Here is a 14,726-nt window from a genome sequence, read left to right as displayed (position 1 = left end):
TTTGAATGTCAGTTACAAGTAGAACTGAGTAAACCAAAATATTACAGTATTTCTGTAAGTATCTCCTCTCCCTCCTCCTTCAAAAGTTCATGTCAAATAAAACTAGATCACTATGTAAGTGAAGGGTATATTCGTCCATCCTCTCATTTATCAAACGGTAAGGTCCTCCCTCGTGGATAGAATGCAGCGCCCTGCACTGCGCCTTTCCACTCCTCCCTACACACAGCACAGGACTGATAGGCCTCCCTTTTGAACCAGCTTGTATCTCATTTGTTAAATATGGCATAAATGGTACCAAGTTATAATAATGTATCATAGAGGACATCCGCTTCCTCTACCAAACTGTGAGCACATTGAGTCAGGGACTTTTTGCTTATTTTGGCTACTGGCCTTTCAGCTCAGACCTAGCACTTAGTCTACACGTAAAACAAGGTTAAATGCTACATTCTTCCTCACCTCAAGGAGTTCATAGGTTAATGGGGAAGAATGACATGAGCAATTAATATCAGTAGGAAGCAATAAGTACTAATGGGGATATGCACGAAGAGCTTTAAGAACACAGAGGAAGAAGCAATGCTAAACTAAGGCTTATAGAATTTTATCATGTGGGTGATGGAATGGCCATGAAACATTTGAAACATGGTGGTACATACTAGAAATAAAACCTGGATTATATCAAGGCACTTTAAACACGGTTCCTGTGTATTCAGTACGTTGGTTAGTAGTTCTACTCAACCCATGTATCTCAATTCTACCTATTAAATTCAAAAACTACTACAATAAATCCTCACTTAACATCATCAGTAGGTTCTGTGACTTTAAGCGAATGACATATAATGAAACCAGTCTTACCATAGGCTAATTGATATGAACAAGAGTTACATTCCTATGGCTTCTCATCAGTGTTTTAATGAAATGATATTGACGAAACAACATTATTTGAGGACCTCCTGTACTCATAAGTTTCTTTAAAGAATAGGAGTTGACAGAAATAATAAATGAATATGGCTCAATTTTTTTGGCGGTGAAGAAAACAGTATTTTGAATTCTCCTTTAGGAATGTTTCAGGTTTGGTTCATTAGAGAAGTTTATATGGTTTCTTATGCCTGGCGGATGCTGTCCTTTGCCTTGGCTGATTCCCTAGAGTTGTAGCACTTTTTCTTTGCATTCAATAGTGTCTCCTTAAGCAGCTGAGACCATGTTTCTCCAATTCCTTTTGCAATGCCAAGTTTCATTATTTGCTTTTCTGCCTTTAAATGAAAGAAAGCAATTTTAGTAGACAGTATCCAAATATCCTTTTAATGCTAATATTCCATCTTTATGATTGAAAAATTATAGTCTTTTGAGAATAAAGATTATTTTATTTATTTTAATGTTATTGAGGTAACTGGTTTATAACAGATTATTTTAGACAGAATTTTAAGGTGCAACGTAAGTTTTTTACATTATGGAATTGTATTTAGGGAAGCCAGCAGGTGGCAGTATAATATATAAAATGAAAGGGTTTTTTTACATGAGTTACAAAAGGCTCCATTTCACATGAAAATACGTTATTCGCATATTAGGCAATTCACATCACCTTATAGTTCATCAGAACATTTTTTTTGTTTGTCGAATATATTACAGTTATTATTTTGTGGGATTAAAAAGTTACTGTATATTTAATACATTTTTAAAAAGTTGAGGTTTTGCTGATTCCAAGGAAACATTGAGGAATTTGGAGGGGGAAGCCTCATGACTCTCTCAGTGGGAGCTTCTATACTAGTAGCAGCTGTCTATAAAACCAGGAAATTAAGACCAGGGCATGGGGTGTCTGGCCTATCAGTAATCTTCCAGAGGTGGGGAAATTGGAATAGTATTTAGGTTACCTGTCATGGACACCATCCCAGCTATGCAATAATGTGGCTGATTTTCAAGCTAATATTAAGATAGTTACTGAATTAAATATTACTGAAAATACTTAACAATTTGATTGCCAAGTTTGATATATATTTAGAATAATAATAAGGTATTTCACTGATTCCCATTAATATTCATTTATGGCATTAACCTGTCATTAAGTATGTTTCTGTATTCCTCCCCTAGGGTTCTGTAAATGCCATGTGGTATGCGGAGGTTGGTTGCTTTTGAGTTTTTAAAAAACTGTAGTAATGCATAGAGTACTTGTATAATTTCAGTTGAAATAAGAAGTAGGTGTCAATATTTTTTCTTAGCTGCTACAAATTTCTCCCTGCCTGCTGGCCTGAGACAAATAACTGCATTGTGCTTTAGCTTGATGTTTAATTTCTGCTTAAAATGTGCATAGATTAATGAATGTATGTGGCTATTTTTGCTTTAATTTCTTCTTGGTCTCTGGCTGTATGTGTGCAATGTCTTTGATATGCTACTTGGTGATATTGGCAAAGGAGCGTTTACAGTAATTCATGATGTCTTAACTCTCCTGCGTAGGTTAAAGAACTCCGAGAGATGGCTGAATTTTATAGGAAACGACTACAGGGAACACATTTTTCTCGGGACCATCTGAACCAGATTCTGTCTGATAACAACCGCTGTTGGGATGTCTCCTCAACCACGAGCTCAGAAGGAACCATTAGTAGTAACATTAGAGCATTAGATCTTGCTGGGTGAGATGTTCTTTGTGTATGGTGAAAAAAAAGTATGTTGTAGCATGGAATTATATAGGAAATGATATGAATATTCAAAATTCATCTTCTGATCAAATAGAGATATGCCAGCCATTTATTATATTTCATTATTTTTAGTTTATTTTCTGAAAAATAAAACTACATACTTGCTTTACACACTTGTGTATAAATAATAATGTAAATCTGGAAGATGGGATTTTATAATATTCCTTGTTAATAAGTAAAAGTAGAATTGGGATGATTATACAGTAGCTGTAAAAGAATTTTAAAAGTAAGCTATTAGTACATATCCATTATTTTTCAATAATAAAGTTTCATGGTTAATATGGAACTCAGGTCCTGCTCCTATGGATGAATTCTCTGTTGTTTTAGATTTTGAAGTGAACAGGATTTAACTATTTATAAGAGAAATAGCACAATGATTTGAGGCAAGTAAAATAATTTTTAGTTGTCACAGTATATTAATATAGTCATACATACCAAATTGAACTGTAAATTCTAATTATATGACATCTGATTTAAAAAGTTCATCACAAAATCTATTAAACAATATCTGGAAAAGAATTATCTATCTAACGTATAAAATTTGAATCAGCTTACCAGATCCACAAGTCCATTTGAGTTTGTGCACAAACTCTAATTTGAGTAACTGAATGAGTTAGACCAGGTGGGGTCCTGGTTTATGTGTATAAATGCCAATTTAGGAGATATATCTGAGTTTTGTCAGTGGTAGTACAAGCATGTATATGTGAAGGTAAGAGGAGATAAAAATATTTTTGAATATTTTAATAGGAACTCCAGATCACAACTTTATTGTACTGTAAAATGAACTCTTTTTTTTATAACTTTTTTATTAGTTTCAGGTGCACAAAACAATGTAATAGACATTTATCATTTATATCCCTCACACAGTGACAACCCTCCTTCCCCCATCCACTACCCCTCTGACATCGCACACAGCCATTACATTTCCAGTCTCTATTTCTACTGCTGTACTCCGTTTCTTGTAAATATATGTATGTGTATATATATATATACACATGTATATACGTATATATAAAGTTGTAGTTGACATTCATTATTGTTCAGCTTCAGCTTCAGATGTGCAGTGCAGTGATCAGGCATCTACATCACCCCTGAGGTGGTCTCCCTAACGAGACAAGTGTCCATCGGATACCCTACAAAATCTTTACACCATTATTGATTACCTCCCCCAAATTGACTTTTATATCCCCGTGGCCATCTTGTGGTTACCGACTGTGCTTTCTAATCCCCTCACCTTCCCCCTTATCCCCACTCTGCCCTCCCATCTAGCAACCCTCAGTTTTCCCTCTTTGTCTCTGAGACTGTTTCTGATTAGTTCGTTCATTTATTCTTTTCTTTAAATTCCACATATAAGTGAGATCGTATGGTATTTGTCTTTCTCTGTCTGATTTATTATTAGATTTCTTTCTTCCATGCCTGGGAAAGGCGGTGTCTATGGGAAACATACAGCTGTGAACAGTGAAAGGGAATGATGGACTCATTAAAATTAGTGTCAACTAGAATCCTCAAACTATGCAAGCTTAAAGTAAAACTTATTTTGTTATGCAGAGATCCTATAAGCCATAAGACTTTGCAGAAATGTCCTTCTACAAAACTAGAAGAAAAAAGACCTGTCTTGGAAGAACAGCCCCAGAAAAATACCATGGAGGAATTGGGTGTGTCAGGTGCTCCCACCATACCTGTTAGAAGGCGTCTGGCTTGGGATGCAGAGAACACCAATGAAGACATACAGAAACCGCGGAGAAAGGAACAGGAGGAAAGGGAAAGGGACAAGCAGGTTTATATGGGAGAGTTAGACAAGTTGGAAGTACATGAAAAATCTAAGGCAGACAAGAAAGAAGAAGGGTGAGAGTTTTAAATTAATCAGTATATAGCAGCATTATTGTGCATGGTTAATATGTATTTTGTTTTGTCACTAAGTATTGCGGTTTACGCTTTTGGTTTTATGACTAATAAAGAGCAGATTTTACTTTAATGTCATGAAGTAGGCATTCTTATGGTTTATAATTTGATTCAGTCAGGTATTTGAGTCACCACAAATTGGTAATTGAACAATTGGACACTGAACTACTTGGGAGGAAGTAGTTGGTATTATTTTCATTTGTGTCCTGCTAATTATGATTTGCCTGATTTGTAAATATGTCTGGAAGAATGGCTTTCTTTATGATTTAAGGAAAATAACTGATTTTCTTCAGTATCAGATGAATACACCAAAAAAGAAAGAAAAGATAATGTTTTATAATATTAAAATAAGTGATTTCAGTAAATAGCTAATTCCTGTTGATTTATATGCAGATTTCTTTGGGGAGTGGTTCTCTACCATTGATAATGGTGCTTTTTGTTCATATTCCAGATCCCTTATCATTCATTCATGAGTTTTGCAGATAATATGGGACTTAGGCCCTGATTTAACCGGATAATTCTCTGCTCTGTTGTTGCTGACTTGCAGTGATTGTACCTCTTTTCCAAAATTCAGTCACTCTTACCTGCATGTAGATTTATATTTTTCAGGAACAAAATAGCCTTATCTTGAAAGTTTTATACTTTGTTATTGCATAATGATGGCAAAGTATTTTTGATCATATTTCCTGGAAGAATGCTTCATGATAGATTGTTTTAATTTGTAGGTCAGATTCTTCTTCTGTATCCTCAGTAAAAGGAGGCAGGCTTCCTACTCCTAAACTGAGAGAACTTGGTGGAATCCAAAGGACTCATCATGATCTTACCACTCCAGCTGTTGGTAATAGACAAACATCGTGCAGTTCTTACTTAACCTGCCTTTTCTACTTGAAAATTTAGTTTAATTGACACTTAATCTTCTGCATGTTTCCAGGTGGTGCTGTTTTGGTGTCTCCTAAAGTGAAGCCTCCAGCTCCGGAACAGAGGAAAAGAATGCCCTCTCAAGATGTCTTAGAAACTTCGAAGGGTGATTTTAAGAAGGTAAATATTTATATTTTGGGGAAAAACATCTCTTCAGGGAGTGATTATTTTAGTCACATTTAATAAATGAATGATAGGTTTAGATTTTAGAAAATTTTGTGGATCATATGTGGAGACAATGCTGTTAATGTATTTTTAGTCAGGCAAAAGCACTGGGTTGTTTTTTCTGGTATTGGCATTGTATTTCTGCTTGATAGACTTTCAAATCTTGTCTGTAGTGACTCTACCGGAAGAGAGAAGAAAAACAGTTCTATTTATTGAGCATCTACTTTTGTGGCAATTGTAGTCAGCTATGTTCCAGGAACTGTTTTAGCACTGGAGATACAGCAGTGAAGGAAACAGACAAAAATCCTACCCTTATTGAACTACATTCGAGTGGAAGAAAGAGACAATAAACAGGAAAACATAGTGTGATAAGTACTAAGAGAAAAATAAAGCAGGGCAGTGGCCAAGAAAGCTTTTCCTAAGAGGGTGGCCTTTGAGCTGAATCTGAAGTGGGTGAAGGACTCACCCACATGCATATCTAGGAAGGCATTCTAGACAGGAGAACACGTGCCAAGCCCCCGAGGTGACAAGGTAGCTCATTCTTGGAGGAACAGTCAGGAAGTCAGTGTGGCTGGAGCACAGAGCAAGGGAGGGAGAATAAGATGGGCAATAAGTTCAGAGGTATAGTGGGCGACTCAGTTGTGTAGGGCCTACAGATTATAACGAAAGCTTTGAATTTTGTTCTGAATGAAATGGGAAGCTTTGGAGGGGCAGAGGAGTGATGGGAGTCATTTCCAATGTCCAGGCAAGAGTGATGGTCATTTGGTCATGTGATAAAGTCTGATTCTGGAAATACATCGAAGATATAGCTGATAAGATTTGCCGATGTGTAAGATATGCGGTGGGAGAAAGGGAAAAATCAGGGATGACAGAGGATTTTTGGCCTGAGCAGTACGGATGGAGTTGCCATTTAACTGATGAGGAAAACAATGTGAGGAAAAGATATGTCAGGGAAAAGCAAGAGTCTGTTCTTCACATGTTAAATTTGAGAAGCTTATTAGACATACAAGTAGACAGGTGGAGTAGGGAATTGATTGGGTTTGGAGTGTAGAGGAGAAGTTGGGCTGCAGATGGAGATTTAGGCTCTTTATCACATGGGTGGTAGAGGTATGTAAGGTCTTGAGATTGGGGGCGATCATCAGACAGAGAAGAGGAGGAGTAGGCAGGTCTGAGTCCCAGGGCTTTGATCTTGGGAAGCTGAGGAGTAACCAGCAGAGCGACAGAAGAGGAGCCATCAGTGAGGTGGTGGGAAACAGGAGACTGCAGGGTCCTGGAGGAGGGAGCGGCAATGCTGCTGCTGGGTCAGGAAGGGAGGACAATCAGTGATTGCAGTCAGCTGCCTGGCGTGGTTGGGGACTTAGACGAAGGGGAGGGACGAAAGCCTAAATGCCCGGGAGTTGAAGAGAACGGAGAGGAGAGGAGTTGGCAGCAGCATCACAGACGATGCGTTCCAGGGTTTTCTCTATGCAGGGGAGCAGAGTAGTGGAGTGGGAGGTAGAAAACGTGAGATCAGAGGAGAAGAGAACAGCACAGTTGTACGTTGATGAGAACAATTTTAAAGAGAGAAAAGATGATGCAGGGGTGAGGGGAAAATTGTTGGAAAGATGTTCTTGAATAGGAGAAAGGGCGTAGGATTTGGGGGAGATGTGGCAGGGTTAGTTAGCCGTAGCACTGGTAGAGTTAAAAGAGGGAAGGCAGATCAGATGGGCACTGCTGATGAAATGCAGGAAAATGTGGGAGGTTTGGGAAAGTCTCTTCTGATTGCTTTTGGCAGATTATGAAGAAAGATCCTTGTTGGGAATGAGGCTGGGGAAGAAAATGTTGGAGGTTTCAGGAAAGAGAGTAAAGTGTGAAATGGTCTTTCAGACAGTGCGAAAGTGAGTGGGCCAGAGGAACGTGAGGTCCTACAGAGCAACACTGAGGGGCTATGTTAGGTTAGTGAGCACAAATTTGATGTAAAACCAGTCAGGATAGGTCGTGTATTTTTCTCCAGGCACGTTTGGATGCAGAGGTGCTGGACAGGTAGAGAATTGGTTTTAACTGAAGTTCATGTTTTGTTAAGGGAGTAAGTCATAATAGTGATTACCCGTGGACGTTGAGTTGGTTAGGGAGGGAAAATAGGACTCAATAAAGTAAGGTATAGTACAAAGGTGACAGGATCAATGGATGGGAGGTCCTGTCAGACTTAAGGACTTGTTGGAATTAAGGGTACCTGAGGGGATTAGTTTTAAAGTTAGGAGGCGGTGGTTAGAAATTGAGATTATGGAGAGGTTGTGGTAGGATCGGAGAGGTTGCTGAAGTCGGTTAGAGAACATGCACAGACCAGTGCTTAGAACCCGGCTCATGGCTGGTACCCATGAAAAATGTGCTGAAAGAGTGTTATTGGAGTGACAGAACATTTAAACTCTTTCCTGTTGCTTATGTGTATATATATATAGGTTTACTAAAGGAAATGTGGCAGGAGGAATTCAGAAGATTGATTAGAATCAGATGTAAAGTAAAACTTTACAGGGATTTTTAGGATAGTGATACATTATCATTGTAGATAATAAAAAATACTTACAAAAATAAAATAGATAATAAATGATGTCACACCTACTATTCAGAGACATCCACTGTTAAATTTTTGAGTTATTTAGGTATATAGTGTATTCCTTTATTAGACTGTAGATAAGCCTTTATAACCCATTTTTTCTCACTTAGCAATGTATTGTGAACATATTTCCATATCATTAAATATAATTTCAAATTTTTAATAACATATGTAATCTGTAGTTATATTATGGTTGTTTTAACCAGATGGTTATGGTTGAAATCTATTTTTTAAAACTAGATGCCTATTGCTTTTTCTTAATTTTCCTATTTTGAAATCTATCCTTTAGCTACATTTTTGTTCATATTGCTATTATCTCCTTTTTTGTAAATACTCCCCAAGTGTTATTGTGTGGTCAAAGAATACAAAATTTTAAGGCTTTTGCTATGTTTTGCCAGCACCCCCAAAACATTGTGCTCCCAGCAATACTGTAATGCCAATTTTTCTACATCCTTGCCAGCTCTAGTATTATACTTTTTTTTTTAAGTAATCTTTGTAATTTGGGAAGTGAAAAAATGATACCTCATTGCTTTTATTTTGAAATTATTTGATTATAAGTGAGATAGAATATGTTTGCCATTTGTATTTTCGGTGTATATGCATTACTTTTACATATCCTTATCTTACTTTTTAATTAGGTTTATCTTTTTCTTGTTATTGTTAAAGAAATACTTATGTGACAATGATAATTCACCATCAATCATATAAGTTATATATTTTCCTCAAGTTTTCTCTTTAATTTTTTAAAATGTATATATATGGTATATACCAGGGGTGCCAAAAAATATATACCCATTTTAAGAGATGTTATCTATGTATTGCTTTTCGAAGTTTAATTGAATTGAATTACGTTAGTATGACGTTCGCTCAAAAGATAGCATTAATCAAATGAATGCTAGCGTCACCAAGCGACAGGGAGGACAGACAAAGAAAATGGCGGAAGCACGGTTGTCGCTCGAGGAGCACAATGTTTGGAGCTGGTATTTGAAATTCGAGGATGTTGTGGAAGTACAATGACAATGGAGGCATGAGTATGTAACAGAGCCTCCAACACCCAAACAAGTGCACGCATTTGTGGTAAGTCTGAGACGCATGGTGCTGTGTGTGACGTGCACAAGGGAAGATCCGGGAGGCCTCGCACAGCAACAAGTCCTGCTGCTTCTGCTGTGGTGCTGGAGCAGTTTACACACTCGCCACGGAAGTCTCCCGAACAGTGTTCCCCATAACCAGAAGTGTCTGGACGCTGATGGTAACCACTTTGAGCATCTCTCGTGATTGCAGAAGTCAAACGTGACTTGATTCATCTTTTGTTATCAGTATATATTATTACAATTTTAATACAGTTTTTTCCTGTCTAAAAATGTATGTACATTTTTTTGGCACCCTGTGTATATATTTCATATAACTAAATGTTTATCTATATTTGGTTTTTAGACTTATAAAATCTTCCCCACATAGAAGTTATATAAAGTTCCCCATATTTTCTCCTCCTGATTTTATGATGATTTTGTTTGTATTTATATGTTTGTTTATACGACACATATGTATCTTTTTTTTCATTTAGAAAGAAGGTCGTGCAGTAGCCCTCCTGACTTCTCCAGCTGCTGGTATAAAAACACTTGATCCCCTGCCTTTGAGAGAAGATTCTGATATCAATATCTCCAGATTTGCTGAGGCAAATCCAGGTTCAAAAAGTCCAGAACATCCAGCAAACACACCGGGGCAGTCTCCTTCTCCACCCTCTGCTCCATCCTACTGGCATCCCTCTCGTCGGATTCAGGGCTCTCTGAAAGACCCAGAATTTCAGCATAATGGTAATTATTTTGGTTGTAATTTTTTGTCTTTTAAACTGAAAGCATTAAACTGATACACAGGCTATAAGTATGTACTATATGTTAATAAATGATGTTATTTAGGTTTTTACTTAATGTAATAAATTTCTTTAAATAGGAAAGACCTCATCTTTGCAACAGTTAATTGTGCTGTACCCAAGTTCACTTTTGTATAAGTGTGAGGTGTCTCTCAAGTATTTTCCCGTACACATTTAGGCAACGCGCTAGATGCCAGTAGCACCCCTTCCTTAAGTGTGACAATCAAAAGTGTCTTCAGACATTGCCAGATGTGGCCTGCATGTAGAATTCAAGGTCATAAATTATTTTCCTTTAGTTTTATTAGGCATTGCTCTGCTCTTTTCTAGCTTCCACTATTACTGTTGAGAAGTCTGATGTTCTTTTTATTTTTGATCTTTTGTATGTGGCTTTTTTTCCTGGCAGCTTTTGGGTTCTTTTCTTTATACTCAGTGCTCTAAAATTTTACAATGGGTCTCTTTTCATTCATTTTGCTAGTACTCAGTATACCTTTTCAGTCTAGAAACTTGGTTCCTCACTTCTGGGAAATTTTCTTGAATTATCTAGTCAGTAATTTCTTTCCCTCCATTTTCTGTTTCCTTTTCTTCTGGCACTCCCATTAATCAGACGTTGGACATGTTGACCATGATTTTATTTTATTTTCTTACCTCTTCCATTTGCCATCTCTGTCTTCTTATTTTAATTTGAAAGGGTTACTAATTTTTATCTTCTACCTCTTCCAGTTTTTTAAAATAATTTTACTATATTTTTAATTTCTAAGAATTTTTTTTAGCACTCCATATTCCTTTTATACAGCATCATGTTTTCATTTCATGGATCGCATGTTTTATCTCTTTCGGAAGATAGATGATACATATATAATCTCCCTGTTTTGAATATGGTACCCTTACCCTGAGTTGAACCTAATATCCTTTAGTTAGAGTAGCTTTAATAAACCTTTAGAGATGAAATCTCTGTTACTCTTTTGGGAGAGGGGCTGTTACCTACCTGTGCAAATTTAAAAGACCTGGCAGTCTGTTTGTAAAAAGACTTTCAACCAGTTTCTTCGTTCAGTCTTACGTTCACTCCAACTTTCAGTGCTACTCAGTACTCCCAAACACTGACACGTTAGGGGAACAAAGTGGTTGCTTCTCGATTTCCCTCCTCTGCTTGAGGAGTCAACTTGCTTGAGTATGATAACAACACACTCACTGCACTTTTATTTGCTTTCCCCTTTCCAAAATTTTGTTGCTGTGTTTTTGTCTCCCATTTTCTTTTCTGTGGGTTTATGTCATTTTTGTAAATGTGTATATTCCATCTACCATCTTTAAACAGAAAGACGTTCTTTTAAAGTTACAATAGATCAACATTATCATTGAGAAGAATTCTAGGAGGTTACCCCATTGTTTGTTTACCTCTTTGTTCCTAATAAGCACATTATAAATTAATGAATGGCCCTTTGATAGTAATTTCTATTAAAGATTTAAAATTAATAAAATTTTGACAGCCTGCTTTCACTAAGGGTTTACATAAATAAGATACACTGTTGGGTAGCTTTGACAGATAATTTCTTCTGCCTTTTTTTTTAAGTGGGAAAAGCAAAGAAGAACAATTTCCAGTTACCTCAGCATGAAGGCTTTCATGATGAAGGTATTTCCATAGTCAAATAACGTAAGATAAAAGTATGAGGTTTTATTATATGGTAGTTTGTAATAGTATAATGATCTTAAAATTGACTAGCATTATATAGTCTACAAAGTATTTTCACAGATGTTGTTTCATTGGATCCTTGAAATCTTGTGAAGGAGGTAAAATTATCCCCATTTTACAAATGAGTAAACTGGGACCTAAAGCCTTGGAAAATCTTCTCTAGGGCAAACAAATGGTAAGAGATTGTGCCTCACATCACACTGAGGTCAGAACTCTTTCTGTTTTTCCACCCTGGCTAGGTGGGGGCTTAGGAAGTTGACCTAGCGTTATATAGCCAGCATTTTCTCCAAATGCCTATGCTTACCAATTTTCAATTCTCAAAAAAAATATGATTACAGAAAATGAACTTTTTTCTTCTGTGTAGTTTTCATTCTGACAAATCAATTTGCTTCTAATAGTAGCAGGAGGAATTTTGACTTTTTGATACGAACCACTGAAATTACAATTTTTATTCAGTCTTAGAAGTATGAAATTACTGAATTATAAATTTTGGATTTGAAATTAAATTTGAATTAATATTTTACATATTTTAAGTTCACACACATTAAAGGTTTTCTCTCCTCTAAGCAAATTTGGGACTTTGTTTTCAGACTTCAGTGAGCTAGAAATCAAGTTACTATGTTTTAAAGTGGAATTATCTGGACAGTTTGAATCCAGTTCTGATTTCTCTTTAATGGAAGAACAATGTTTACAAATAGTCTTATAATAGATTTGCTCACTCAGGATGAGGAATTTCAGTAATAATGAAAGGGCAGCACATTAAAGTCAAATATTATTTCTACATTAAGTGAGATTATTTTAGAAATGTTTTGTAAGTACCATGTTAAGCTATGGCATTTTGTTTTTACAAAGTTTTGAGAAGCTTTTCTCTCAGAACAGCTGTTCTTTTTAAAGTAGGACAAGAAAGTATGATGATGAATTGTTTCCAGGTAATACTGAAATCATAAGCTGTGTGTTTAAGGTAATGACATTGTGGGATTTCAGGAAGGAAACAGAATGCTCATTTAACATTAAAATGTTTGATTTCTGAATTTGGTAAACTTGGAAAATTACTATGAACTATTCTGAAAACATTACTCTCTTATATTTCTATAGATTATTTTTTTTTCTGTCAGAATCAACGTTGACATTACAAAGCTTGCTACTTTTACTTTTTTGTCAGTGTTACAAAACAATATTTTTTATGAGTTATTTTTATCACTGACTATAATTCTTTCATCGCAGATGTGGACAGATTATCTGAGATTTCGGCTCGCTCTGCAGCTTCAAGTCTCCAGGCTTTTCAAACTCTGGCACGAGCTCAGAAAAGGAAGGAGAATTTCTGGGGCAAAACATAATTAAACATGCACCTGGTTGAGTTGCTTTTATCTAGGGAACCACTGGCACAGTTTTTCTTTATTGCTTTACTATGTTAAGACTTTTCAAGTGTTTGGATTTTTTTTCTAACATTTTCTGCTTACAAAGAATTATTTGATTTTTCAATAGCCAGTCAGTTTACTTGGAAAATTTTAACACAGGTTCATACAAATTTAACTTTTAAAGAATTCTTCTTACATGAATCCCAAAGTAGAAAGACGTATGAGTAGATTATATAGTGCTTCACATGTTCTAACTTTTTGTATTAGGTGTCAAAGATAGCTGGTAGAATTGTGCATTTTACCTATCCAGAGAATATTGTAAAAAAGTGAACAAAATGAAGTAAAGACTAAGATCCAAGTGTGAAGTATATATTTCCCTAAAATTGGTTCTATGTATCTTTATAATTATAGATGTCATAAAATGAATTTTTTGTTCCTTTAACTTTTTCTGTAGTGGTATTTTTTCAGTACCTTCTGTATGTGGTTACAATGTTAAGATAATTTTATTTTAGTTTGAAAATACCAGCTGTATATATTTTTCCTATTTATGTAACAAAGTTTGCTGAGAGTATATGTATATTTTTGATCTTTGTGTGCATTCTAATTGTACAAGGACTGGCTTACATTTGAATAATGTCTGAATTTTTAAAAATTATTTGTATAATGGGGAACTAAAAATTTGTAGACATTTCAAAATAAAAATTGATCAAGTATTTCAATTCTGTTTATTTCAAGTGTTTGACTTCTCCAGAATGTTATTACATGGGGCAAATAATTATCTTTTAGAAACATTCTACTCATAGCAGGTTAAACAACTGTTATACTTCTTTTGCAGCAATCCAAATGCATTGAAACTAAGTCCACAATATTTTGCACAAATGTAGGAAGCATAGAATTTCCAAAGCAGGATAATTTTTTAAAAATTTAATACATGCTTTTTGACTATTTCACTCATAAGACATGTTCTGTTATCTTACTCTTTATCTTGCAAATCATGATAAATTTAATTTTTTAAAAATACGGATTTCATAAAATTACATAAAATCTTTATAATAATTTGTAGAAGGTACTGAAGATAAACTATACAGAATATTTATGCTTATTGGTTAGAAAACAAATGAACAATGTCCTAAAGTGCTTAATTTGGTTAAAAGTGCTTGTACAAATCATCAGTTCACAATGTTAGTTTTCATTATAAAAGATTTTTATGTTATGAGATTATAAAGAACTGTGGGCGTACAATTATTTGCTTACAAATACTGACCTTTTAAAATAGTTTGATTAAAAAAGTTACTAAGTAACTAAAGATGGAAATAAAAGTTAGAAATTAGGATACAATTGGATTTTAGAACACAAATTGTCTTGGCTTCTGTACAAATGTGTACTGAGGCATATTGTAAAATAAATTTGGAACTGAAAGTTGGTTTAGTTTGTTAGGCAGAATTTTCATTGGCTGACCACCGATCTACAGTGAAGAAAGGAATTCTAGCTAGCTTGCAAGGAACTGCATAACTTACAGTCTATCTTACCTAAGCTATAGAAT

General features: G+C 35.4%; 1 protein-coding gene across 3 annotated transcripts in view; it reads left to right on the top strand.

Annotated features, from left to right (window-relative positions):
- Positions 1-13,895, top strand: part of MDM1 (Mdm1 nuclear protein) — a 29,291-nt gene extending 15,396 nt beyond the window's left edge. Inside the window, exons 8-15 of one of the 3 annotated variants that reach the window (XM_033118525.1) lie at positions 2,086-2,115; positions 2,449-2,624; positions 4,239-4,535; positions 5,318-5,430; positions 5,524-5,630; positions 9,833-10,082; positions 11,706-11,765; positions 13,050-13,895. In XM_033118525.1, the coding sequence (XP_032974416.1) occupies positions 2,086-2,115; positions 2,449-2,624; positions 4,239-4,535; positions 5,318-5,430; positions 5,524-5,630; positions 9,833-10,082; positions 11,706-11,765; positions 13,050-13,162 (1,146 nt within the window). In that variant the 3' untranslated portion in view covers positions 13,163-13,895. The remainder of the gene's footprint in view (positions 1-2,085; positions 2,116-2,448; positions 2,625-4,238; positions 4,536-5,317; positions 5,431-5,523; positions 5,631-9,832; positions 10,083-11,705; positions 11,766-13,049) is intronic. The other 2 variants (XM_033118526.1, XM_033118527.1) reach the window with 2 other exon arrangements.
- The last annotated feature ends 831 nt before the right edge of the window (positions 13,896-14,726 follow it).

The sequence above is a fragment of the Rhinolophus ferrumequinum genome, chromosome 10 (genome assembly GCF_004115265.2).
Source record: "Rhinolophus ferrumequinum isolate MPI-CBG mRhiFer1 chromosome 10, mRhiFer1_v1.p, whole genome shotgun sequence".
Classification (NCBI taxonomy): domain Eukaryota; kingdom Metazoa; phylum Chordata; class Mammalia; order Chiroptera; family Rhinolophidae; genus Rhinolophus; species Rhinolophus ferrumequinum.
This window is presented reverse-complemented; position numbering and strand designations above follow the sequence as displayed.